Genomic DNA, 27,482 nt, shown 5'->3' on the forward strand with positions numbered 1-27,482 from the left:
TCATAACCTGTTACCTCTATTTAATGTTGCAATCCACATCAACAAGTTGCTGATAAAATTTATTATGTGGCAACACCGTTGTCTGAGTTCAGTAGAATTTTTTTATAACCAACATCAGCTTGGTTATTCAACCGTAGAGGACGAACGATTAATGGAATATGTGAAAAATAATAAAATGAAAGAACATATGGGAATCAAAATTAAATGACGTTAGTTTCGTTTCTCTTTTTCTTTAATAAAATTAAAACCAAATAATAACATAAATAGTTTCGCTCGATGTTATATGAGTAATTTCAGGAGGAAATGGAATTATCTAATTTTGTAACAATAAATTTAACGGCCTAACCTGTTTAAAAGAAAACAATCAAATTCTAATATTAATAACATGGATGTTAACTGTCAATCAAAAATACAAATAATGCTAATCAAGATAATTTCGAATTGGATGTATAAATAATATTATTGTTCACACAATCATTCATACATAATTTGTAGGCCGATTGAAAACTGTAACAATAAAGATGACAACGGGGTTTCTTTAATTAGTTGCCCTTGAAGAACAGCTGAGTATCCGCCTCTGGCTGTGTGCTTCTAGGTACCTGTTTTACGCTTACCACGTACCACGTCATCATGTCTCTTTCTTCTCTCAGGTAAAAGACAAAAGCCGATCTCGTACTGACTAAATCAAATCACCTGCGAAGGCATTACCTGCATTCCAACCTCAAAGATGGCCGTAGAGAGCTAAAGAATGCGTGCAAAGAGTAAATATCGGAATTACAGTTATTTATTTCGTTTGTGTAAATTGAAGAATTTACTGGAAATTCAGTAAAACTTTGAGAAAATATATTTCTATCGGTGTTTACATTATAATTCAAGGATTTTAACAGTGTTTATGTGGAACGTGAATAAAAAAAGTGCATTGAGCTTTTTTTCTCTTTATAATAGCTGGAATGTGCAGTTTTTTGGTACGAGTTTGAGTTAAAAGTTAAAATGTGAAGAAACGTATCGTCTCGCGACGAAATTTTAACTAAATAAACGTGATTGTGGAAATAATATTTAATAAACATTTTATTGAAAAGCTAATATGATTTTCGAAAGATATTTTCAGCGTGGAATATGTCGCATAGAGATTTTACAGAGGTTAGTAACACTTAGTTATATTTTTTTAAATAGATAATTTAAAAGAAATTGTTGTGATTTTTCTTACTGGATAAAATCTTTAGGGTAGTTTTAATTGAAAACTTATTTAAATCTACAATTTTGAGGTTATCGTTCAAAATAAAAATTAAAGCGGTATTTGAAGATCGAGTACAATGTTTTTGTTGTTCGTCTTTTAACAGTGTTTGTTCGTGAGCCACTGTACTAAGAAGATGATTTCGAAATTCAGTAATAGGCAAAGTATAAATTTACATTTTTTTTAATAAATCGATAGCTAACAGTTATATTCACAAAATAAACGTCGATTATTGACTAAGAATGTTTTAAAAAATGCCGAACTTGAGAGAAAGTAGTGTATTTGATTGGAAATTTTAAAGTTTTAGGTGAAACAAAGCTCACCAATCATATACAGTCGAAATAATCGGGTTTATTAATTAAAAAAATGTGAAAACTTTTTTTAAATATATCTATATTGATGTGATCTTCGAAGTATCTTCATACGCGTGCCTACAATCATTCAGAAGTATCTAATTTGTGTCTATATATAACCTATATTCACATTAATTACATTTAACAGTAAATCTAATTATTTTATTTCCTAGTAAATTTTCTTTATAGAATTTTCTTAGTTTTTTTGTTTATTTTTCTATAAAAGTACACGAAAAAAAAATCTTTTTATATTAATAATCTAAACACGATTGATAGAATTATTTGAAAGTATCTACTGTTACTGTATCGTATAAACAAATTTTCTAATTATTTGCTCAATAATATTACAGTATATTCTTATTATTTTATATCTGCTAATTAATTAGAAAATAATTATCGTGTGATCATTCTTAGTATTGTGTTCTAAAACAAAAGTTTTTTTTATAGTATAGATAATATTCCCGTAACATGAATTTTTAGACATAATAAATCTCAATAAACAATCGATTATTTTGTAACAGCTGATATTAACAGTCAGCCATTTTGGATTATCGACTTATCGATTGAGCTTATTTTGGATTGAATTTTTGAGGTTATTTGAAAGTAATCTCTAAGTATATAATAAATTTACCTCCAATATACCATTTTTAAGTCTCAAGTGATTTTAGGGACGTTATGTTTTGTTTAAATCGAAAAATTGTGTATCAAAACAGTGCTTTTAGTGAAATAAATAACTCAAGTGTTTATTATGGAATTAAAAACTGAATTTAACATAATTGATGATAAAGATCCTCACAGTTTTAATATTTTACCTTAAGTTACACGGACAAAAAGGATTCTCAAAAGTGTTCTTACGGATATTATAAATCTGACAAAGTATATACGAAAAACATAATGAATATGCTTTTGTTGTTACAAGAAAGGTAAGATTATTTATTTTTTGTAATGTAAAACACATTTTAATATATGTAAATCTTAATATTTATATGCTCTTAATGTACTTTTTCCTATCAAAGAACCCCTCTTTAGAGCTTTAATCCACATCTCTTACCCCTTTTCTTGACGATTTATTATTAGTTTACGATACAAACCACTATAGAATAAAAAGAAAACATTTTGGTTTAGACTAAAATTTTTATTAATACAAAAACGTACAATTTTAAATTGTTAGAAGAGGTCAAAATAGAATTTTAATAGAAATAAAAAAAATTTTCGACGCACAACTGTAGGTTTCTGTCGTATAACCGAACTTCATTTTTTTGTGACGCCCGCTATAATAATTTTGAATATGATCTTCACTTATCGGATCTAATATATATAAAAAAAACGAAAATATATTGTTGAAAAACTACAAGATTCGTTTCTAAAAAGCAATCAAACATTCCTCCCAACGAAGATCCGCCTTAATCCTTACAAAAAAGATACTTACGAGTGCGTACCAACCTTTTTAATATTTCCTTTGGAACCGAAGTCACGTTATGATGGGTATCATGTTTTCTTAAGTTCAAAGGAAACCGCAACGGCAATGAGCCCTCTTTCTAATTTATAAATATTTTTTGTTGGTACCGTGATACCGCAGGTACGTCGATCTGAGTAGGTAGATAATGATACCCTATTCTGCACCGGAGTACCGGATTCCGACCGCAACTTCCTGTGCGGAAGACAGCTTTTATTATCTGACGTATTTTTTTTTGAAATTATATTGTGTCTGGGAAATCTGATATCGGTTTTATTTCCCATTGAAAATTACTCATCTTTTAATACCATAAAAGATTGTCTGATATACAGAGTGTGTCCACTTTCGTGATACCTTTCAGAATTTGATTAAAAATTTATCGAACCAAAAGAATATAAGAAAGAAAAAGCTAGAGACAAAAAAGATGTATCAAATGAAGATAAACAATATACTATACGTATAAATTTGCTAAATTACATTCTAAATGTGTGTTTATATGAGCAGTACCTATTCAGTACAACTGAAACCTGTCCTCGCAGTCAGTTTTCTCGATATTTATATTTAAAACGCCCACTACAATTTAGAATCCCATCAGATTTTACACCTAGTTATTTTCACACTTTACCAAAAATGAAAATACAGTTTTTGACGATGACAGATTCGTATCACTAAAGAAATTTCAAAACTAGTTCACGGCTATGACAAGTGTCAGGGTACTATATATAAAAGTACAATTTTGATCGCTCTTTCAACCAGGTTTAGTATCGTACGACTTCTAGCTCTTTCCGGGGAAACATGTCAACGTCATTCCGAATAAAAATTTTCATATATGCCTCGATGCACCGTTGGGTTTAACTTTGAATTATTTCTTCCGCGTTTATGATTGTAGTTTAGTCCCAGTTATCCCTGTGATACGCAACAACGATCTGTGATTTATACTTTATGCACCAAGACATATTATTGTGAAGTTCGTACACGAATTGTTTTTGTTGGTGAAAACAATGAAAGTTTGAGGTTTTTGGGTTTAAGTAAAGAGTGTTTGTGCGCAGGTCAAAGGAAGAACGCATGTTAGATCCATTTGTAGTGCCGAACACGGCGGATGATTGATGGTTTGAGGATGTTTTGCTGGTAGACTGGAACTCTGGTCAAAATTAAAAAATTTTGAAGAACGGTTATAAAAAAATATTAAAGGAAAATGTAGTATGTTCTGGCCAGCGACTAATCGGCAGAACATCCACCTTCCGACATGACAACGATCCCAAGCATTAATCGAAGCTGCGCAAAGAGTATTTGGAAGAATTGGAAAGAAACAAAATACTGATAGTAATGATTTGGCCCTCTAAGTCACCCGACCTCAACCCGATTTACATGGAAGTCAGAAAGTAGTGTATGACAACAGATCTAATAATTCATTCAACTGTACTTTACTGAAATACATGCTAAAATTGAGGATTTTTAAAAAATTTTTAACCCCTAAAAACAAAGAGCACCCTTCGGCACAGAGTAGATTTTGAATAAGGGGGTGAGTACAGCTTAAATCCAAATTTTCAAAAAGATCGACGTTGATTAACAAAATTCCACAATTTTAACGTTTTTCCCCGCTGGTTCCTGGCTTAATACTAACACGTAAAAAATTATGTATCACGAAAACTATAGGGTGGGCAAAAATTTTTGACCGATAGTGTATCTATCTATGGGTACTACTAATTATTAAATAATTTGTAATAGAATAATTCGTTGCAATTTTTTATCAAACATGGTATAAGTCGAATAACATTTTATTGAATTAAATCTGTAATTTAGTCAATTTTACATAAATCTTTTTCTTGATGATGGTGATGAATTGTTCCAAAACGTCATATGTATAATGGCAACACTGTCGACAGCCACGAGTCTTGTGTTTCCTATACATATATTTTTATTAAAATGTAATGCATTTATGGTGTTTATTTAATTTAATTATTCCAATTTCAGGTTGAAGCTGAAGGTACAACAGAACTACCAGCTGCCAGTAGAACATTGTTTCTCGAAAAGGTGACTAGTCGAAAATATTCAAAATATTTCGTTTCTCTCCTATTTAATTTAATGATTCTTTTTGTAATATTCCATTAGGTTCGCCAGTCAAATGCAGCTTGCCAAAGTGGAGATTTCGCTACAGCTGTGGCCCTTTACACAGATGCCCTACAGCTAGATCCAACTAACCACATATTATATTCCAATAGATCAGCAGCCAAATTAAAACAGGGTCTATTCGCCCAGGCACTACAAGATGCCATTACTGCAAGAGATCTGTGTCCTACGTGGCCGAAGGCTTATTTCAGGTAAATGATGAAATGTTCCTTATCATCAAATTGCTGTATCTTCATAACAAACACAATATGTTGTTTCAATAATAAATTTTTAAAATGTTAGTACCATCTTTGTATCTAAAGTGATTTTTTAAATAATATGAGACATGGAATGAAGGGCTATAGTTTATAAAATCAATTGGAATCAAGCTAATTTTGTGTAGAAACTTGTTTTTGTTCATACACTCTGTATTGAAATTTTTTATGTCTTCATTTTTATCCCAAATCTTGTATTTAATCCACTGTAATTACAGATCTCACTTATGTAAATTACCATAAAATGATTTATATCAATGTAAATATTTGAATTTAATGAAACATTTGAACTACTCCTAGGGTTTATTATGACTCCAAAGAAAACACTAAGAACATTTTGAATGGATAGTGGAGGATTTGTTTTTCTTTTGGTTCATTTGAACTACTCCAAAGATTTATTGTGGTTATGTTTTTAAATTATTAAGAAATCTGAAAAAAACGTTAAGATAGTGAAGGATCTGTTTTTTCTTATTGTTCATTCAAACTACTTCTAGGATTTATTATAATTATCTTGTAAATCGTATTGAAATCTGAAGAAAACCTTAAGAATAACCTTGCATGGATAGTTAGAGGAGGATTTGTTCTTTCCCTTGGTTCATTTGAACTATTATAAGCTGAATTAACCAATGCTATGTATCTACAAAATTAATTTTGAATACTAATGTTGCCGATTGGTGCCTCAAGAGATAATATTTATGTCCAGTTCTATGTATTTTCTTCATTTTTATCCCATATCTTCTATATATTTAAATAATACATTGTAATATTTAAAAATTGTTATACTGATTGTCCCATCAAAGATATTCAACTTTGAGTCACTTTATTCTTATCTCGAACACAAATTATCGACTTTTAGCGTAATTTCACAATATTTCCAGGCAAGGCGTCGCTTTGCAGTGTCTGGGTAGACACGGAGACGCCTTGGCAGCTTTTAGTCAAGGATTGGCTCAAGATCCGACGTCACAACAACTCCTAGCTGGTTTGGTCGAGGCATCTATAAAATCTCCATTGAGGCATAATCTAGCACCTACTTTGGAACAATTGGAGGTTATGAAATTGGACCAGAGTCCTTTTGTACTTATTTCCGTTGTTGGACAAGTAAACAATTCGTATTTGTTGAGTTGATTATTTTATTGATTTATTTTTTTTTATGTAGGAACTTTTGGCTGCTGGTTTATATCATTCCGCGGTAACTGTGTTGGAATCGGCTTTAAGAATAGGTTCGTGTTCTTTAAAATTGCGCGGTTCAGTTTTTAGTGCACTAAGTTCTGCACATTGGGCTTTGAATCAATTAGATCAAGCAATTGGGTAAGTTATTTCTGTATAACGATGTAAAATATTTATTGTTTTAAAGAGAAACATATTTATCAACTATTATATCCCTCTAGGAATATTGATTTATTTATACTATTTATAACATAATCAAAAAACAGTTTAAGAAATTAAGGGAATTTACTTACTTTTTACATTAATTATCCCTGTGAAACTTGATTTTTTATTTCGATTCGTTCTTATGTAGGTACATGCAGCAAGATCTGGCTATAGCTAAAAGTTTAGGCGATACTGCCGGAGAATGCAGGGCTCACGGCAATTTAGGTTCGGCTTATTTCAGCCAAGGGTCTTTTAAAGAGGCTCTAACCGCTCACAGATACCAACTAGTGTTAGCTATGAAATGCAAAGTGAGTATTTGGTATCGGGGAATTAAGTCACTGCGTTTAAAATTCGTAAAAATTGTTATTCTTAACCTATAATTCGATTGACAGCTGAACGATTCCTTTCAATAGAATCCAATAGATAAAGTAAAACCGTAGAGGTTTGACTAACGCAATATTAACAAATTTTCAAAAAATGTTAAAATTTGATAGTGCGACGTTTAATTCTGTTTTTTATGATTATGGTGTCGAAAAAACATTAAATACTTATCAATTTATTTTAAAATTTAATATTACTAATGAAAAAAACGTACTTTATCTATGTTTTATCTATGCCTCAATTGTACCTTTATATTATTGTTTTTTCTATAAAATAAAATGGCGTTGAAAACCGGGAAAATTTCGAATTGTAATTTTGTATATATTTTCTTAAATTACACGAAATTCTTGATAAAAAATCAAAATCTTTGTTATATATGCAAAAAGAATTTATTAGATATAATTTATGACGCACATTTTGAGGAAAACAAATTTTTGGGGGCGATCGGGGTATTTTGTTATTTTTATAAATGCCCTTAATATATGAAAATGTTTCAGTATTTTACGTCACTGGTGTTACCAAGTCGATTTATTTTCATTACAGAAACTATATTATAAAATATATTGTTTTATTTCCTCACAATTTTGAATAAAAGTTTTCTTCAAGTGTATCTATTTCATATAGGATACACAAGCTGCAGCTGCGGCTTTAACGTCTTTAGGTCACGTTTATACCGCCATAGGAGATTATCCGAACGCCCTAGCATCCCATAAACAATGCGTTCAATTGGTAAAGCAAATGGGCGATAAGTTACAAGAAGCCAGGGAAATTGGTAATGTTGGTGCAGTTTATTTAGCAATGGGAGATTTTGATTCAGCTGTGGATTGTCATACACAACATTTAAGGATTGCTAGAAGACTTGGAAACCAAGTAAGACATTGCAATAATGAAATAATCAACGCGCCTAGATTTCTAAATAAAATATAGCTTGTTTTCTCAGTGTATTCTGTTGTCTCTAATAATTTTCGAAGAAAATTGTGTTTTATTTTAAAAACAATGTAAATATCCTCGACTTTTTATGTTAAATGATAGAAATAACAATTTTCTTTTATTTTACACTACAAAAAAATATTTTTAGGTAGAAGAAGCTCGAGCATATAGTAATTTAGGCTCTAGTCATCATTACAAAAGAAATTTTTCGCAAGCTATTGTTTATCATGAGAAAGTGTTGCATTTAGCACAAGCTATTGGAGACAAGTGAGTAAAAACTAAATTTTTGTTGTTTGTTTTTTAATTTATTATTTTTTTTAGGTCTGTAGAATCTCGAGCTTATGCCGGTCTTGGACACGCCTCGAGATGTGCTGGGGACTTCGTACAAGCTAAACAATGGCACGAAAGACAACTAGACGTCGCTCTGGCAACTAGAGATAAAGTTGGAGAAGGAAGAGCCTGTTCAAACTTGGGAATCGTGTATCAATTATTAGGTACTTAAACAGAAATTTACCATTAATTGATCTGATATGTAATGAGTCTTATTTTTACAGGTGAATATGATGCAGCTCTGAAATTGCATCAAGCACATTTGGCTATAGCAAGGAATCTCCAAGATCGAGCCGGAATGGGTAGAGCTTACGGAAACATTGGAAATGCTTATTCGGCAGCAGGTTTTTACGAATCTGCTATCAAGTATCACAAACAAGAGCTTACTATAAGCAAGGAAGTGCATGATAGAAGTTCTGAGGCTAGTACTCATGGTAATCTGGCAGTTGCTTATCAAGCTTTAGGAGCTCACGATATGGCTTTGTTGCATTATAGGGCTCACTTAGGTAAAGTACTATAAAATGATTTATATTGATGTTAATATTTGAATTTAGTAGACTATTTTTTTATTTGATACATTTGAACTACTCCTAGGGTTTTTATAATTCTAAAGAAAACAATACGAACAATTTTGCATGGATAGTGAAAGATTTTTTTTCTTATGGTTCATTTGAACTATTCCTAGGATTTATTATAATTATGTTTTTAAATTGTATCGAAATCTGAAGAAAGCCTTAAAAATGACCTTAAATGGATAGTTAGTGAAAAATTTGTTTGTCTCCATGGATTTATTATAATTATCTATCAAATCATAAAGAAATCTGGGAAAAATACATTAAGAATAACATTGAAATTATAGTTACTGGATATGATTTATATTTGTTGTATTAACCATCCTCATAATTGATATAGATGCAACTTTATTTTGTTAGGAATTGCGAGAGATCTTAAAGATGCCGTAGGGGAAGCTTGCGCTTTATTAAATCTAGCGAATTGTCTGAGTTCCAGATCTGAATTCACTGAAGCCATACCGTATTACGAACAATATTTAATGATATCACAGGAACTTTCTGATGTCGAAGGAGAAGCCAAAGCTTGTCATTTTTTAGGTAAATTGATAACAAAACATTCATAATATTTTGTTTTAATTAATATATCATTTCAGGATACGCTCATTATTGTATAGGACATTATAAAGAAGCCGTTCGATATTATGATCAAGATTTAGCTTTAGCCAAAGATTTACAAGACAAAATGAATATGGGCAGGGCTTATTGTAATTTAGGATTGGCACATTTGGCTCTAGGACAATTAGATACTTCTTTGGAATGCCAAAAGTATTTTTTAGCCATAGCACATATGACCAATAATTTAGCAGGTGAGGAATTTATGTTTGAATTGAAAGGATATCAGCAGCAATTGGTAGTAGAAAAGTCCTGAGGTCTATTATTTCCTCCTTTTCTACAGTATCTGAGTTGATTTGAACAAAGTTACATCCCCGTTTCCACTAGATTCTTATATAAAACATTTTTTGTATATGTTACAGTGTAGAAGGATTTTAGAAACTGGATTTACAGGAAGTTTGCCCCTTTTTTGCAGAATCTATACTCGTCAGTTGTTCCAGTCCCAAAAAGCACCATCCAACTACTTTTCGTTCTGTTCATACTTTTTTAAATCTTTCCTGTAGAAGCATTTTTCTAGAGATAATGAAGGATTCATTCTTCTACTTCGTTCATCTGAACTACTCCTAGGTTTCATTATAATTATGTTTTTAGATTATAAATAAATCTGAAGAACGAACACATGCAAAATAATATTGAGGTCGGGTAGAGAAGAATTCTTCTTTTCTCTTGATTTGTTTGAACTACTAATTCGCTATATAACATTTGTCATACGCATTATATTCAAAACTTGAAGGAAAATATTGAATACAGGAAAGATTAAATTTTTCTTTGGTTGGTTTGAACTATTCGTATGATTTATTATAATCGTCTTTCAAATCATATCCAACTCTAATGAAAACATATTTTTTAAAAAACTTTGAATGGATAGTTAGTGAAGGATTCGTTTTTCCCCTTGTTTCATTTGAACTACTCATTTGATTTATATTTGTAATAATAAACCAACGTTGAGTTGTGGAGGGTTATTTAATAATTTTTTGTTCAGTTCATTTGAACTACTAGCATCATTCATCATAATTGTCGCATATTTCACATTCAAAACCGATAAGCAATGCCAAAAGGGCTGTTTGCATTCTAGAACTAGATTATCGAAAGTTTTATCCTTCTCCCAGTACTGCACTGCTTAGTTTTTGCAATATAAGTGTTTCATGAGGTCCCAATATCATATAAGCCAGTTAGAAAGTGTAGGGATCCAGTTTTTTTTTTCCATTTTATTCAGTCTTCCATTTGATCCCTGTGTGACTAGAAATCCAGACTGAGTTAGTCTTGGCATTTCCAACAAATTTTTTTGGGCATTTTCATATGAATGACACGGGAAATCAGTACTTTGACAACTGCTCGACTATCAGAATGAACTAAGCATTAGAATGGCAGAATTTGAGTATAGGGTAGAAAACCTGTGGAATCTGAGGGGCTCATTTGAACTACTATGGGAATTTCTATTCTAAGATGTATCTGAGTAGTAAACTTTGAGTATAGAGCAGTATTTATACGTTTCCTCTATTTGTACTACCTTCGTAAAATGTTCAAGGATCTTTTGGAGCATCAAATTTTGATAAAAATTGAAAAAAAGTCTCTTCTGTGTCATACTAACCAAGTAACATGCTTTTGGAGAGAGGCTCCCAAACTTTTATAAACTCTCAGCTGAGTAACCTGTGGATTTCTGAGGGTACATTTGAACTACTCTGTGAATCTCTACTCTAGGATCTCTCTGAGTAGCAATTTTTGAGCATAGAGTAGATGAACCTCTCCTCTATTTGTACCTCTTTTAAGATATACTCTTGGATCTTTTGGAGCAGCAAATTTTGATAAAAAGTGATTAAAAATCTCTTGGGTGTCATACTAAACAAGTAACCTGCTTTTGAAACTTTTGAACTTCGTGGGAACATTTGAACTACTCTGTGAATCTCTAATCTGGGATCTTTCTAAGTAGTAAATTCTGAGTATAGAGTAGATGAACCTCCCCTTTATTTGTATTACCTTTATGAGATGCTCTAGAATCTTTTAGAGAAGCAAGTTGTGATAAAAACTGAAAAAAGTCTTTTCTATATCATACTAACCAAGTAACATGCTTTTGGAGAGATCTTCCCAACCTTTTATCGACTCTCTATTGAGTAACCTTTGAAATTCGAGGGGTACATTTGAACTACTCTGGCATCTTTGATCTAGTATCATTCTGGTAGCAAATATTGAATGTAAAATGGATAAAATTAATAAAATATTTGAAAATACATGTGTTTGAATGGTTTTTCATTAGCTAAAGGATGTAATCGCAAGAAAAAAATTTTCTTATTAATACTTACATCCCATTATCCGCGATATTCAGCTCCATCTATTAGTTACTTGAATATTTACACCTCCAACGTTGTTATAATCACAATTTAAGTAATAATTGAACCCTTTTTCTATGAAATATGAATTTTTATGATCATCAACTGAAACATTTGCTTATCACTTGAATTATTTTTAAATGTTCATTAAAAATTTATTGAAATTTCAGGTAAATTCAGGGCACTGGGTAACATAGGTGACGTACTAATCAAATTAGAAGAACCCGAAGAAGCTATTAAGATGTATCATAGACAGTTAGCTTTAGCTAGAAGTAATCGTGATAGAAGTATGGAAGCAGCAGCTTGTGGAGCCCTAGGTACATCCCATAGACTGATAAAAAAATTCGACAAAGCATTAGGATACCATACCCAAGAACTAACCCTTAGACAAGAAATGTCCGAATTATCCGGTGAATGTCGAGCTCACGGGCATCTGGGTGCGGTCCACATGGCTCTGGGTAACTACACGCACGCCGTCAAATGCTATCAAGAACAATTAGAAAGAGCTCAGGAGCTACAAGATTGCGCTGTCGAAGCACAAGCTTATGGAAATTTGGGCATAGCCAGGTATGTATACACGATATAATTATTGATTTATATAATCATATGATATTCCAGGTTGAATATGGGACATTACGAAGACGCCATTGGTTATTTCGAACAACAACTTGCCACTTTGGAACGATTGAATACTCCAACGGCGCTATTAGATAAAGGGAGAGCTTTCGGTAGTTTGGGGGATTGCTACGACGCTTTGGGAGACCCCGAAGAATCCGTTAAGTGCCATGAACAGTATCTCGCCATATCGCTTAAATTGAAGAGTTCTAGAGATCAAGAGAGAGCTTATAGAGGATTAGGTAATTGGTAAATTGATTATTATCATAATTAGATTGTTGATTTTGTTTTTTAGGACAATCGCAGAGGTCTTTGGGGAATCTCCAACAAGCTCTAGTTTGTTTGGAGAAGAGATTAGTGGTTTCGCACGAATTGGGTAATTTGGACGCTAAAGCTGCCGCTTATGGAGAATTGGGTCAATTACACGCTACTTTAGGGAATTTGGAACAAGCGGTATCATGTCTCGAACAACAAAGAAATATCGCTTTGGAATTGGGTTAGTTGAGTGATGATATTTTACGTTTTTTATTGTAAATATCTGTTTTAAAACTTTTTTTCATCGTTGAGTTAAAGTTCTTTTGCTCTTTCCGTTATTTGTTTTTCCATAATCACATAAATCCCGCCAAAAATATTCAAAATGGAAACAAAAGTTAGGAATCTTTAATTCTTATTATTATAATGAGCTTAATTCTAGTTAGATGGCGCTGAGGGACATAATTAAATTACCAGAATACTCCGAGGAAACAAATTCTAATCACTGCACTAAGAAAAATTGATAATTTTGTAATAAAAAAAATTGAATTGTAAATGAAATGTATTTCAAATCATTATTTTTAAAATTATATTTGTTGTTTGGAAGAAATTTTGAGGAAACTAGTTTTGCATCCCTATTGAGCTATTTAAACAATCACTTTTTCATAAAGACTAGCAATAGGGCCACACGTAGTTGGGATATTCATTAAATGTGAAAAACCAAATATTTTTATCCATTTTTATAATTTTGTTTTGAATATCAGGTATTTCATATTTCTAATAAACCTTTTCTCGGTGTAATCTAGTGAATATTCAATTGTTCCTTCTTGTTACAATACAGCGTAAAACCGACAAAACATGTTATTCAAAACCAGAAATCCTTTATTTTTTCGGTCTCATTGATTTGAACTACTGTGGGAATCTCTATATATCTTAATAGCAAATTTCGAGCACAGAGTAGATAAAACCTTCCTTCTATTCGTACTATCTTCCTGATATGTTCTAGGATCCTTTGGAGTACCAAATTTTGATAAATTGGGCATAAAAGTCTTTCCAGTATCGTATTATCCAAGTAACATGTCTTATGACAGAAATTCCCAAACTTGTATCGACTTTCTATTGAATAATCTGTGAATTTCGATGGGTACATTTGAACTACTGTGGAAATTTCTACTCTAGGATTTATCTGTGATACGTTCTAGGATCTATTGGAGTAGCAAATTTCAATAAAAAGTTAATGAAAGTCTTCTCAGTTTTATGTTAACCAAGTAACATGATTTAGGACAGAGGTTCCCAAACTTTTATCGACTATCTATTAAATAATCTGTGGATTTCGATGGGTACATTTGAACTACTGTGGAAATCTACTCTAGGATGTATCTGAATGGCAAATTTTGAGTATAGAGTAGATAAAACCTTCCTTCTGTTCGTGCTACGTTCCTGATATGTTCTAGGATCTTTTGGAGTAGCAAATTTTGATAAAAAAATTATTTAAGATTGTTATGTTTGTTAATAACCAAGTAACATGCTTTAGAACAGAGACCCCCAAACTTTTATCGACTCTCTGTTGTGGATTTCGAGAGGTACATTTGAACTACTCAGTGAACTTCAGTTTTATACAACTATAGTAAATAATTCATTAAAAAAATTATATACAAAACTGATTAATTAATAAACTTTTGTTTATATTTAAAATTTATTAGACTAATTTAATATTTTAGGTGATAAAGTAATGGAATCCGATGCCATTTGCGGATTGGGTTTAGTTTGTTTCCAAATGGGGGAGTATTCTTCAGCTTTGAGGTACCACATGAACGAATTAGAACTAACGGAACAATTAGAATTGCCCAATTTACAAAGTAGAGCTTGTGGAAATTTAGGTATCAATCCAGTATCCACAACAAGAAAGAAATATTGATTATTTTCAATTTTAAGGTGCCGTATACGAAGCTTTGGGTAATTTCGAAGAAGCTATCAGATACCAGCAACAACATTTATCGATAGCCTCATCCACCAACGACCAATTAGCAAAAACAGTAGCTTTCAGTTCACTAGGAAGGGTACATCAACTTTTAGGTAACAGTACACAAGCTGTTAACTTTTTAACACAAGGTTTAACCATCGCCGAATCTTTAGGACGAAGAGATGAAGAGGTATTATAATATACAATGTCTATATAGTATAAATAATGAAAATTTGTAGGCTAAAATAAGGAATAGATTGGGTCTAGCGCTATGGAGGAACGGTGATTTGGAAGGATCTAAAAAACAACTCGAAATAACCACTCATCTATTAGAAGATATCCGCAGAGACACGAAAAGTACACAAGATTACAAATTATCTTTATTCGAACTACAATCGACAAGCTATCAAGTTTTACAAAGGGTTTTAGTGTGTAAGTAACTAAAATAATTTGAATAAACAAAATTTGAAAAAAATTTTTTTTAGGTTTAAATAGGCACGAAGAAGCTTTGTTGATGGCGGAACGTGGTAGGAATAGAGCTTTCGTCGATCTGTTATTGGAACGTCAAGGTTTGACCGATTCAAAATCAAAAACTAGGAATAACAGATTAGAAGAATTCAGGATGAACAATTTAGATCTAATCAAGGATATAGTGAACAGGCAAAGGGCCACTGTTTTATATTACAGTATAGCAGCGGGATTTTTATACGCTTGGCTTATTTTACCTACTAAAGGTGAGTAGAATCAAGAGATTGATTTTTGACATTCCAACGTGATCTTTAAGCTCCACCATCCCCCAAATTTATTTTCATCTTAACGCTATTTTATCCGGTAACAAGCCACTGCGGTAGAGTCTTGAGCCTAATATGGTCTACCAAATCCATGTTTACATCCCCATCATATGTTTGGTAATGATAACCTATCCTACCCTTAGAGGCCCTGCTGAACCTATTTCTTCACCTTAAGGTGAAAAAAGAAAAAAAAATTAAAGGTTACATTAATGCGGTTACCAAGAAGCAGACAGTCACATTAACAAAAAAACTGAATGTAGGACTAAAGGATAAGATATATAGAGATACTCCAGGTTTAAAAGAATCCAAAAGTTTCTTAAGCGTATCAGTTCAGAAGTCTGTAGATTTCTCTTAAAGAAAGCTATTTTTTCTTGGGTGATTTCTTCGAGGTACTTGAGCCTTTTGATGAAATGATTTCCAAGACTTGCCCGCGGAATCTGAAATTGTCGTCCTCTGCCATGCCTATCGTCTTTTTCTTGACTTGGTTCTGGAGTGGTTCTCTAGTGAGACTCCAACAGTTTAATAACATTTCTGGACTTCTTGAGATGATCCTCGACTGCTGTGGTTATGAATTATTGTTGACTTGTTTCTGGAGGGGCACCCCAGTGAAACTCCAACAGTTTAATTTAGTTTCTGTACTTCTGGAGAGGATCCTCGACTGCTGTAGTTATGAATTTTTGTTGTTATAGACTTATAGTGTCCTGGAGTGTTTCTCTAATGAAACTTCCAACAGTTTGATGCCATTTATTGACATCTAAAGAAGTTCCTTTCTGATTTGGTTATGAGTTTTAGATGTCTTAATCTTGGAGTGTTTTTCCAATGAAACTCCAACAGTTTGATGCCTTTTCTAGACATCTAAAGAATTTCCTCGACTGATATCGTTATGAATCTTTGTTGTTTCAGTCTTGGAGTGTCCTGAAGTATTTCTCCAATGAGACTACAACCGTTTAATGTCGTGTTTCTAAAAATTTCGAAAAATAATAGTGAATAACCTTCCTAGTGGTATGAAGGGTCTGTATTTTACTCCAAAAATGCCCAATCCAGCTCCCGTCTATCAAAGAAGTACATTTCGAGATTTTTATTGAACAGTAATTGGCGGTTATTGTTGACCATTTCTATTGGGATGTCTGTGTTCATTACTCTGTACATTTGATCACTGCTTTTTAGCTTCATCAATTCTAGAAACCTTAGGAGACCTGTCAGACTTCCTGGCTTTGATATTTCTGTCTAGATTAGAAAGTGTGCCTTTTTTCACAATAATGTGAAATGGAGGTGGATTCAGCAGCGCCCCTAAGGCTAGGAAGCTCTCAATCAATCAAATTTTTTGTGCCAGAATGTTTCTACAGTTTCTGAGCCAGAAAAAGTGAACCTCTTAACTTTCTTGCTCATTATTGTCATATTATCCGATTGGTTTTAGTAGTGGTTACAATTCCTTTTGAATGGGTTGAGGTTAGGACACTTTCGAGATATTATGCTGCTGCTAACTCATGTCTTACCTCACAGAACTATCTCCGAGCTTTTCTATCAGATTTTCTGAGTTCCTTGGCATAGTTTATCGGTATTCTTCGCATTGCTGAACTGCTTTCTCACCTCGGTTCTTAAACAGCCCAGTTTGCTGTTCCTCCGCGCCACTTTTTGATTCTAATTTACGTAATTTTTTTTTCTATTTCAGGAGTCGTTAAATTCCATTACGTTCCATTAACCGAAACGTCTGATAATTCGGTTTGTGAAAACGTAGATCCTGTACCATCCGGTACCGGTCTATTGGAAAAATTAGTAAATTCCGTTCGAGATAGTCTCGGTATTGAAATATCACCTTGTCCTACTATATCGGAAGACCACGCCGAAGATACCCTATCAGAACGTACGGGTTTTCTCAGAATGGTGAATCGACAACACCTCATGAACTCCAGTAATTATTCGTTGAGTTCGTTGTTTTCTTTAGGTAGCGTAGGAGGATCTGTAGCATCCCTTCAAGGTAAAATACATTAATTTCTAGATATATCTTTAATTAATTATAATATAATATATTAATCCAATGCTAATGAGGTTGAAAATTGGTTTTCCGACCCAAATATAATTGAAAATTGGCTTTTGCAATGCTAAGTTGGTTGAAAATTGGTTTTTCTAATATTAATATAGTTAAAAACTGGTTTTCCAATACTAATATAGTTGTTGAATGTTTTTTCCAGGGTTATTTGTCACTTATTGGCTTTTCCATTGATAAGTTGGTTGAGAATTGGTTTTTCTAATACTAATATAGTTGAAAATTTGCTTTTCCAATGCAAATATGGTTACAAATGTGTTCTTCCAACTTTAATTTGTTTACCAATTTGCTTTTCCAATGCTAATAAAGTTGAAATTTGGCTTTTCCAATTCTAATTTGGATACAACTGTGCTTTTCCTATGCTAATAAAGTAGAAAATTGTCTTTTCCAAAGTTAATATGGCTAAAAATTGCTTTTTCAATGTTAATATGGTCAAAAATTGGTTTTCCAATGCTAATATGGTTACAAATTTGCTTTTCCAGTATTATTTGTTATTTATTGACTTTTCCATTGCTAACTCGTTTCATAATTGGCGTTCCCATTGCTTAAATAGTCGAAAATTGGATTTTCTTATTCAATCAAATTAACGCTTTTCCAATTTTAAAATTTGCATTTAGAGGTTAATTTCAACATAAAATTTAAAAATGGTCAAAAATTAACTTTTACCTTTATATTTTGGTCGATAATTTAACTTTGAAAGATCAATTTCACTTTTCTGATTTCAGTTTGATCAAAATTTGACTTGTCTGAAGGTAGTATGGAAAAAATTGGGATTTTTAAGTTTAATTTGAACTTTTCAATTTTAATTTTCATTTCCTTGTTGCCTTTGCATGAAAATTGATCTTTCTAAGACTAATTTGCTAGCAATTTCGCTTTTCAAAGATTATTTTGATCCAAAATTGGTTTTTCCGAACTTATTTTGAACACAAATTGGTTTTTCTAAAGTAATCTTCTCATAATTTGGCTTTCTAAATACTGATTTGCTTTTCCATGTTTAAATTGGACAAAAAATGTCCTTTTCAAGATTGATTTGGTCACAATTTGGCTCTTCTAATTGTGTTTTGGTCATAAAATGGTTTTTCAAATTTCAATTCGCTCAAAATGTGGCATTTCAAGATTAAATTCGTTAAAAATTTGGCTTTTCCAATCATAATTCGTTCAATATTCGCTTTTTCAAAATTATTTTAACCCAAAATCGGTTTTTCCGAACTTAGTTTGTTCAAACGTCGACTTTTCCACGTATACATTTCTAGATATATCCATAATTAATTCTATTCTTATTTCAGGAAGTACCAGATCGAGCGCAAGCACTCAAGGCTCCACTAGATTAGGCGTAAGACAAAATTGGAAAGGTCCCAGTTGTTTACACACCCTGTACACGATGCTACTTCAACCTTTCGAAGAATACCTAACGACCAAATCGACGCCGAAGGACGGTACCAACCGCAGGGAACTGATCTTGGTACTGGAAGGCGATCTATATTTAGTACCGTTCCCATTACTCCGATCCGCCAACGAAAATTCCGAATATTTGTGCGAACGTTTCTCCATATTCGTCGTACCGAATTTAGCCACTCTACGTTCTAGTAGATTGAGGAAACAAGACGAATCTGTTAGGAGCGTGGTGATAGGAAATCCGAATCTACCCCTTACAGTTACAGACCATTGGGGTTGGAAAGATATACCGCAATCCGAACAAGAAGCGACGATGGTGGCGGAATTATTACAGACTCAAGCTCTGGTCGGATCGTCAGCTACAAAAGAACAAGTTTTAAGTCAGATACAAGAAGCGGAATGTATTCATTTCGCCACGCACGTCTCGTGGAAATTGTCTTCTTTGGTGTTGAGTCCTGGAGAGGTTTGATGAGAGGTGATTTAAGTTGGGATTCGTGATTGAATAGTTTTATTGTAGGTTATGGAACAGAGTCAAACGAAGAGGTTGTACGTTTCGGAGGCTAATATCGATGAGGCGGAACATAACGAATTATCGGTGTCGGTGGAGCTACCACCTATTTCGGAATTTTTGCTTAGCGCCGCTGATATCTTGTCTCTGAAACTCTCCGCTAGGCTAGTAGTTGTATGTATATTCATTCAGCATGAGATATTATCGTAATTTTAACTATTTAAAATAACTTGGTTTATTAAAATTTGTTGCTGTATTATTTGAATTATATATTTTCTCTTGTATCGTACCGGGTAGCCGGAAGGGCGTAAAGTTAAAAGATTGATCTAATTTGGTTGAAAATTGGATATTCTTATTTTAATTTAGTCGAAAATTTACTGATCTTGATTGACTTTTGTCAAAAAAATGGCTTTTTGAAATTCAGGTTCGACAATCGATATAACTTTAAATATGATAATTTTGGTCAAATTTTGAATTTTCTTTTTGTTATTTAGTCGATATTTCGACATTTTAAGTCAGATCGACTTTTTCTGTTTTCAATTTGATCAAAATTTTACTTCTTTGGGTTTAATTTAGACAAAACTGGCATATTTAAGTTAATTTGGTCACACATAGGCTTTTCCAATGCTAATATGGTTACAGATTAGATATTTCAATGCTACTATGATTGAAAATTGGCTTTTCCAATGCTTTTATGGCTGAAAATAGCTTTTCCAATGCTATATGGTCAAAAATTGCTTTTCTAATACTAAAATTGGCATTTCCAATGCAAATAAAGTTGAAATTTGACTTTTCTAATTCTAATTTGGTTACAAATAAGCGTTTCCTATGGTAATACGGTTGAAAATTGGCCTTTCAAAGCTAATATGATTATAAAAGGGCTTTTCCAATTCTAATTTCGTTGTAAATTTGCTTTTCCAATGCTATGGCTGAAAAGGTTTGACAAATGTTGCCTTTTTTGAGTTTAAATTGTTCAATAATTGGCCTTCCTTTGTTTAACTGTTTTGTTCTTTTTATGTTGGACAAAAATTGACCTTTTCATGATTAATTTAATCAAAAATTGGCATTTACAAGTTTACTGTTGTCATAAATTGATTTTTACTATTTTAATCTGCTTTTCCTTGTTCATTTTGCACAAAAATTGGTTTTTCCGAATTTAAATTGGCTCAAATTGGCAAATCCAATTATAATCTACTCAGGATTTAGCTTTGCCCCTTCTAATTCACTTTTTCATGTTTCTTCTGACAAATAATTTCTCATTTCCAAGTTTAATTCAATCATAAATTGACCTTTTCAATTTCAATTTGCTTTTCCATGTTTTTTTCTGACAAAAATTGGTTCTTATGGAATTAATTTGCTGAAAACTTAGCTTTACTGGGAAGAATTTTGGCTTTTTGAAGTTTAAATTGTTCAAGAGTTGATCTGTCTTCTTATATTTGACAAACATAAAATACTGCATTACTATAAAACTTGATAATGAACACGTACAATGTTTTTATAAATATATAAATCTATAAATTTGATCAAATTTCTAAATATTTAGTCCGGCCCTGCAGTTTGTTTACTAACTAACTAACTAACCTATTTACATTACGACATTTGAGAGGTGCGTTCGATATTGTAAACAAATTGTAGAACCGGACTGGCTATAACGGTAACACAATAAATCAAATCATCAGCAACACCAATTATCAATATTAATAATTAAAAAAATCAACGTTTCATATGAATGAATGTAATTTTAGATAAGCTCTTCCCATACAAGAGAACCACAAGGTTGGGCGACGTCAGACGGATTAGTGGCGTTAGTTAGATCACTGTTAGCCGCAGGAGCCCAATCGGTTCTTGTATCCTTATGGCCAGTACCTGATACAGCTACCAAAATATTATTAAGAGCCTTTTATTCCGCCCTGCTTCAAGGTACCAGAGCAGCAAGGTGAGCTGTTATCCTCATAAACTCCTTAAACGAAAATAAATATTGTTTTTTTCATTGAACAGAGCCTTGGTCGAAGCGATGCAGACCGTTCAGCACACCAAACACTTCGCTCATCCGGCTAATTGGGCTGGATTCGTTTTGATAGGTTCCAACGTGAGATTGTCGAGTAAAGTGGCCTTGATGGGACAAGCACTTTGCGAATTATTGAAGTACCCGGACAAATGCAGAGACGCCTTGAGAGTTACCCTACATTTAGTCGAAAAAAGTCTACAGAGGATCCATAGGGGACAAAAAAATGCGATGTATACCACTCAGAAATCGATAGAAAATAAAGTAAGTCGTTTATTCACTGATTATTCCACTAATTTTACTAATAAAAACTTTCAAGGTTGGTTCTGTTGGGGGTTGGAAAGAATTGTTGATGTCGGTCGGATTTAGATTCGAACCTGCATCTAACGGTATACCCAGCAGTGTATTTTTTCCTCAATCGGATTTGGATGAGAGATTAACTCAATGCTCGGCGAGTCTACAAGCTCTTTTAGGTAAATATACAATTTTTGAATAACTTTTACTAAACCAGTTTTTCGTTTTAGGTCTATCCGGTACATCTATTCAAGCTCTGTCTAAGTTAACCTCAAATCCTGAAGTTGCCGATGACATTATCGGAGTTATTCAATCAGCTTTAGCTCAATATTCGTCGAAAGGGGTGGAAAACGATAGTGTAGATGTAGCACTTCACGTCAGGTAATTGTTATGATCATAGAGTCGTTTCATCCTTAAAATTATGACGTGGATACAATTTTATCGTCCTCCAGGTCTTCTTTTATCTCTTCTTCTATACCATAGATAAATCTATCAATATTTGTGTACAGTACGTTGAACCTCCCAAGTTTTTCTCAGTCTTTCGAGGTACATCAGTTTTATTTTGACTTATTTTTCTTTATAATTTCTTTTTGGTTCAGTATTTTGCTTGTAATGTAAAATTATCACCCTCTATCCCTTTTCTTTATATATTTACCTTGATCTACATCTTCTTTTAAGCTGCATTAGAATTTTATGTATGCAGCGCAGTTGAGTCTTTGTGCTTTTACCTATATTGGCTTATTTTATTTTTTTATTTTAGTCCAATCTGCTTCACTATCTTTCTTTCTAACTATATTCTACTTCTTCTTCCTTTTTGTTAATTATTGTAGAAATCGCTTTTTAATTGGTATTAATCATTGAACAGTTATATTCTCATAGTTACTTTAGTCATATTTTTACCACAATTATCGTCCTTTATCTCTTCCTTCACGTTTATCTTGGTCTACACCTTCTTTAAAGTCACTTTTGTATCCAGTTCAGTCAAGTCTTTGTGCTTTTATTTATTTTGTTGTTTTAGTATCATTTGTTTAGTTACTATTTTTCTTTTCACAATTTTTTACTTCTTCTCCATTTTTGTTAATTATTGTATATCGTCATAGTTTCTTGTTCCTTTAGTCATATTTTCCTACAATTATCATCCTCTATCTCTTCCTTCACGTTTATCTCGGTCTACACTTTCTTTTAAGTCACTTTTGTATCTAGTTCAGTCGAGTCTTTGCGCTTTTACTTATCTTATCCTGTTTCAATGTTTTCTTTTAGTCTCTATTTGTATCCTTACTATCTTTTTTGTCACTATATTCTACTTCTTCTTCTTACTGTTGGTTAAATATTGTAGAAATCGTTTATTAATTGATTTCAATTATGGAACTATTATATTCTCATAGTTTCTTGTTTATTCTTGTTGCATTACTCATATTTTTTCTACAATTATCGTTCTCTATCTCATTTTTCACGTTTATCTTAATCTACATCTACTTTCAAGTCACATTTGTATCCAGTTCAGTTAAGACTTTGTGCTTTTCTTTGTTTTGTCATGTTTTGGTATCATCTTCCCTATTTGTCTCTTTACTATCTTTCTCTTGACTATTTCCTACTTCTTCTTCTTCCTTTTTGTTAATTATTGTAAAAATAGTTTTAGAGGCTCACCTTCATTTTTCTCTATAGTTTTTTATATTTTTGTGATATTTTCTTGACAATTATCTCTTTTATTCAGATCTTCATTGGTTTGGACCACATTTAGGCTACAGAATAATCTTATGTAACCAATTGAGTCTCTGTGCTTTCACGTATCTTGTACTGTTTCCTTATGTTTCTTTGGCTATCCAAAGTAGTTTCACTTATTGTTTTCTCTTCTTCACTGTTTATTCCATTGTGACTTGTAGTGTTTTTTTTTCTACTTGGAGTACCGTATAAAAATAACTTTTATGATTTTATTGTCTTCATCGTTTCTTATCATCTTCATATTTGCAGATTATGGAGAGTCCCTGGTTGTCACGAGTTATTTGCATCATTAGGATTCGATTTGATAGATGTCGGCCAAGATAAAGTAACATTAAGAACCGGCAAACAAGCCAATAGGAGAAATATCCAATTTACATTGCAAGCATTATTGGCTTTATTCGGTAAGCAATTTAATTTTTTTTTAATTTTGGTTTAAAAATATTATTTTTCCAGATACTCAAGAAGCACCCAAAAGTTTAACAATCGATTCATCGAGCAGTCTCGAATCATTGGCTTCTATCGATGATGATTTTTCTCATTCCGATAACGAATTAAACATTTGCACTTCCTCGACGCCGTCTACTAAGTCGATGCCTCGTTTACCTTTAGGACTTTCTCGAACGGTCTTACCAAGGTAAAAATCCCATTGGGATTTATTTATCGAATTTTTTTTATGATGGTTAATTTTTGCAGTAAAAGATTAGGTGGTGGCGCGTTTACGTCTTACGTTAGAAGAAGAGGAGAACCGGACGGACGAACGGCAAATCCTACCGATGGAAAATCGACTTTGGATAATAAATCGAGGAAAAATTTAACACTACCACGACCGATTGGTGAAGATTCGGATATTGCTTTTACCCCAAGTCCTCCGGTGGTCCTCCAGGTAATATACAAAGTATGAAAACACATTTTATTTGATTACTTTCGTCACTTTTCTGTATATACAAATCCACATATGTTCTAGAACATTCGAATCTTTGAAAATCTTCCGTACTACACGATAAGGTCAATAATTTAACCGAGGGCGTTATAATATTATTCCCGTTGCTTTTATTTATTTATTTTCATCGTAAATAATCTTGATGTTATGTTTTTTGTTTATATTTTCCATATTCTAGTGTACATTTATCTTCGATTATCAAAATTTGTCTATGAGTATTCTTTGAGGCTCGATTTTTATTAAATATATTTTTGTTTCAGTCCGATAATCAAAATATGGCACTAACTCTAGCTCACCAATCTAGAATAAGACACCTCTACTCACACAGCGACGGTAAAAGTGATACAAGACCGGATAGTTCGAGTTCTACGAGTTCCGCAACGGATTGGGACAGCGGACATGCCACCATTTTAAGAAGACAGGCACAAAATCAGGTACTACTCGAATGTCAATCGTATTTCCATCGATATACAATTTTTTTTAAGGTACCACCCCTACCGCCACCTCGAATACAACCACTATCCGAGCTACCGTTGTACAATAACCTTCCGGTTGGTATGTTGGAGAATAGTTCAGATAGCGAACTGGAAAAAATGGAAGCTAAATTCTTTTCCGCAACGCTCAAGAATAAAATATCTTATAAGAAAGTTCGAAATCCTTTGAGCGCTTTCGATAGATTGAGCGTTCGTACGGAAGTGACGCCTTCGAAAAATATCCATCCGGTTCAGAATCAAAACAGGAAGCCGATTACTTTACCAAGCGAAGAAACTCTGCCAGCCAATGAAAGATTGTTGTATTTTTCACCAACTGATGAAGATAGTGATAATAATGCTGTTGCATTAGTTTCTTCCATCGATAAAGAAGAATCGGAACAAGATTTGAATATAGCCGATGGAAAATCCGGAAGTTCTTCATTGAGTAAGTTGACTTTTATGGTAATGATCATCAGTATTTAGCTCATAAATGACTCCAATTTGGTTACTCTTCTCCTTTTAGCGACATTTTGGTTTTTTTATACGCATTTTGACGATCCATTTTCTCACTGTTTAATCCCAATACTTCAAGACTGGCATTACATTGCCTGACGCCCCGTTTCGACAGTTTACTTATCATCTTCAGTCTTATGTTGTCAACGAGGTATTCAGTACGAATATTATCGATGGTTCCAGAAGTTTCAACTTATTTCAGCTTCTAAATTTAAAAAATAACTTTTCTTTACTCAGTTGTTTAGAGATCTTTGTCTAGTTTAGTTTTTTGAATCTTCATTTTTCTATAAAATTGAAAATTCGATCTCCCCAACGACATTTTGGTCTGTTCCTCGGTCAATTCTAACCAAAACAGACATTTGATGTTCACTGCTCCTTCTGGTAGCTTCTTTCTGAACTCACCGCTTACTACCACTACGTCCACACTCACCATTACAACCTTCTCTGGGTTGTTTGGAGATCTTTGACCAATTCAGCTCTATTTTCTAGAATTAGTCTCAATTTTCTTCAAAAACTGATGATCCCGTTCCTCCAGCGACATTCAGGTGTCTAGTTCACTTTATCTACTTTATATACAAATAACATTGATAACTTTTACTCTACTCTTTACAATCTCTTCTGTTTATACCTACTGATGAATTTTCTCTGAATTATTTGAGGTCTTTGGAAGAAATGATATTTCAATTTTTTTTGATTGAACACATGAGTTCTAAGACATTTATTTTTGTTCACATTTCAGCTATACACGATACGATTCTTGCAACCCAATTAAGACATATCAATAGAGAATTGACACCAACAATATCCGAAGTATATCACGAAAGAAATATCGGTCTAGGTTTAGCACCACCCTTATCGAAGTTGTTATTGAATCAATCTTCACAAGTATCTAATTTGAAGATTGACCATACCGCTTTAGAAAATATCAACATAGGTAAGATATTGATAGAAATACGATAAAAGTTATGGAAAAAATACTTTTTGAAGACGTTGTAGATGACGAAGAAGACACTAACGATGAAATGAAACCAGTAATTTGTCAGAAATGCAAATCGGACAAATGCAGTTGCAAAATATCGAAACCTAACAAACCTTGGTTGTCTGAAAATGCTAGCGCACTTCAACAAATCCAAAGTTCTGATCTAACTACGGCAGATATACTTGAAAGGGAAGTCAAAAATAAGAAAAGTTTGATGAGGTGAGTAAATTTAATAACACTTATATTACAAGGTCCTGGAAAGACGATACATTGGTCTATGTAAACTGTTAGAGGATTAAGAATAGTGAAAACACAAACTAGATCAGGTCTTTGGGAGGATTCAAGGTCTAGAGGTCCTTTTGGATTGTAATTGACAGTATTGCTCCTTAGTGGTGTAGTGAAACCAGAATAGGGACACTAATACCAGTGTCAAAGTTAGTACTTCTTCTTTAGGCAGCTCCATTACACAGCAAATCAACAAAGCTATATCCCACAACAAAAGTTTGTAATCTGAGACCAACACCAAGGAGGATGAGGTGATGGAGGACCATAACAATAAGTTATGTCTACTCTGTTGGTTCCGCACTGGGAGGAAAGTAGAGTATTCTAATGATCATGATTTTATAAATGTGTTTCAGATCCGAACGTAAAGCGAAAGAAGAATTGGATTCGAAACGTATTTCTCCATTTTCCGAAATGTCTCGTCGAGACGAAGGCGACGGTCGAAGTGTAGCAGATTCAAATTCCTCGAGTTACAAAAATCAGTTCATGACGTACCAGGGTACGTACAAGAAAACAACGAAACCTTCAGCTAAATCGAGGACGATTTCATTACATAGAAGGAATCTTCCAAGTTGACGCAATATTTAAGTGAAATTAAAATGTATTTTTAACGAAAATATATAATTTTTCAATTTTGTACAATAAACAAAAGCTTTAATAAAAATTTTACAGTGTATTTTAAACGTCATTGATTTGAAAGCTTTCGTACAGTTATATTATGCCGATCTAAATTGAAACAATATTGTTTGGTGT

General features: G+C 32.8%; 1 protein-coding gene across 4 annotated transcripts; it reads left to right on the plus strand.

Annotated features, from left to right (window-relative positions):
- The first annotated feature begins 48 nt into the window (after positions 1-48).
- LOC130453186 (tetratricopeptide repeat protein 28) lies at positions 49-27,405 on the plus strand. 4 transcript variants are annotated; one of them, XM_056792806.1, is made up of 34 exons: positions 49-1,140; positions 5,018-5,077; positions 5,156-5,364; positions 6,306-6,525; positions 6,584-6,735; positions 6,947-7,106; positions 7,804-8,049; positions 8,258-8,376; positions 8,431-8,603; positions 8,664-8,945; positions 9,372-9,548; positions 9,605-9,817; positions 12,121-12,517; positions 12,569-12,807; positions 12,861-13,061; positions 14,539-14,697; positions 14,753-14,970; positions 15,020-15,212; positions 15,266-15,514; positions 17,244-17,549; positions 18,905-19,476; positions 19,531-19,695; positions 21,267-21,457; positions 21,520-21,790; positions 21,846-21,999; positions 22,051-22,201; positions 23,792-23,943; positions 23,996-24,176; positions 24,236-24,437; positions 24,743-24,916; positions 24,968-25,400; positions 26,208-26,402; positions 26,456-26,666; positions 27,086-27,405. In XM_056792806.1, the coding sequence occupies exons 1-34, from the start codon at positions 1,117-1,119 to the stop codon at positions 27,303-27,305; spliced, it is 7,269 nt and encodes a 2,422-aa protein (XP_056648784.1). In that variant the 5' UTR covers positions 49-1,116; the 3' UTR covers positions 27,306-27,405. The 4 variants fall into 4 exon arrangements, with proteins under 4 accessions (XP_056648784.1, XP_056648793.1, XP_056648801.1 ...); XM_056792815.1 differs by having other exon boundaries at positions 26,465-26,666; XM_056792823.1 differs by having other exon boundaries at positions 24,236-24,425.
- Positions 27,406-27,482: the final 77 nt, after the last annotated feature.

Source organism: Diorhabda sublineata, chromosome 1, assembly GCF_026230105.1.
Source record: "Diorhabda sublineata isolate icDioSubl1.1 chromosome 1, icDioSubl1.1, whole genome shotgun sequence".
NCBI lineage: Eukaryota > Metazoa > Arthropoda > Insecta > Coleoptera > Chrysomelidae > Diorhabda > Diorhabda sublineata.

Bases quoted from the DNA above. Each gene is read 5' to 3' on its own strand.
- LOC130453186 (XM_056792806.1), top strand. From the start codon at position 1,117: ATGTCGCATAGAGATTTTACAGAG. The intron at 7,107-7,803 runs GTGAGTATTTGG...TATTTCATATAG, and splicing joins TGTTAGCTATGAAATGCAAA to GATACACAAGCTGCAGCTGC. The intron at 15,213-15,265 runs GTAAGTAACTAA...AATTTTTTTTAG, and splicing joins TTTACAAAGGGTTTTAGTGT to GTTTAAATAGGCACGAAGAA.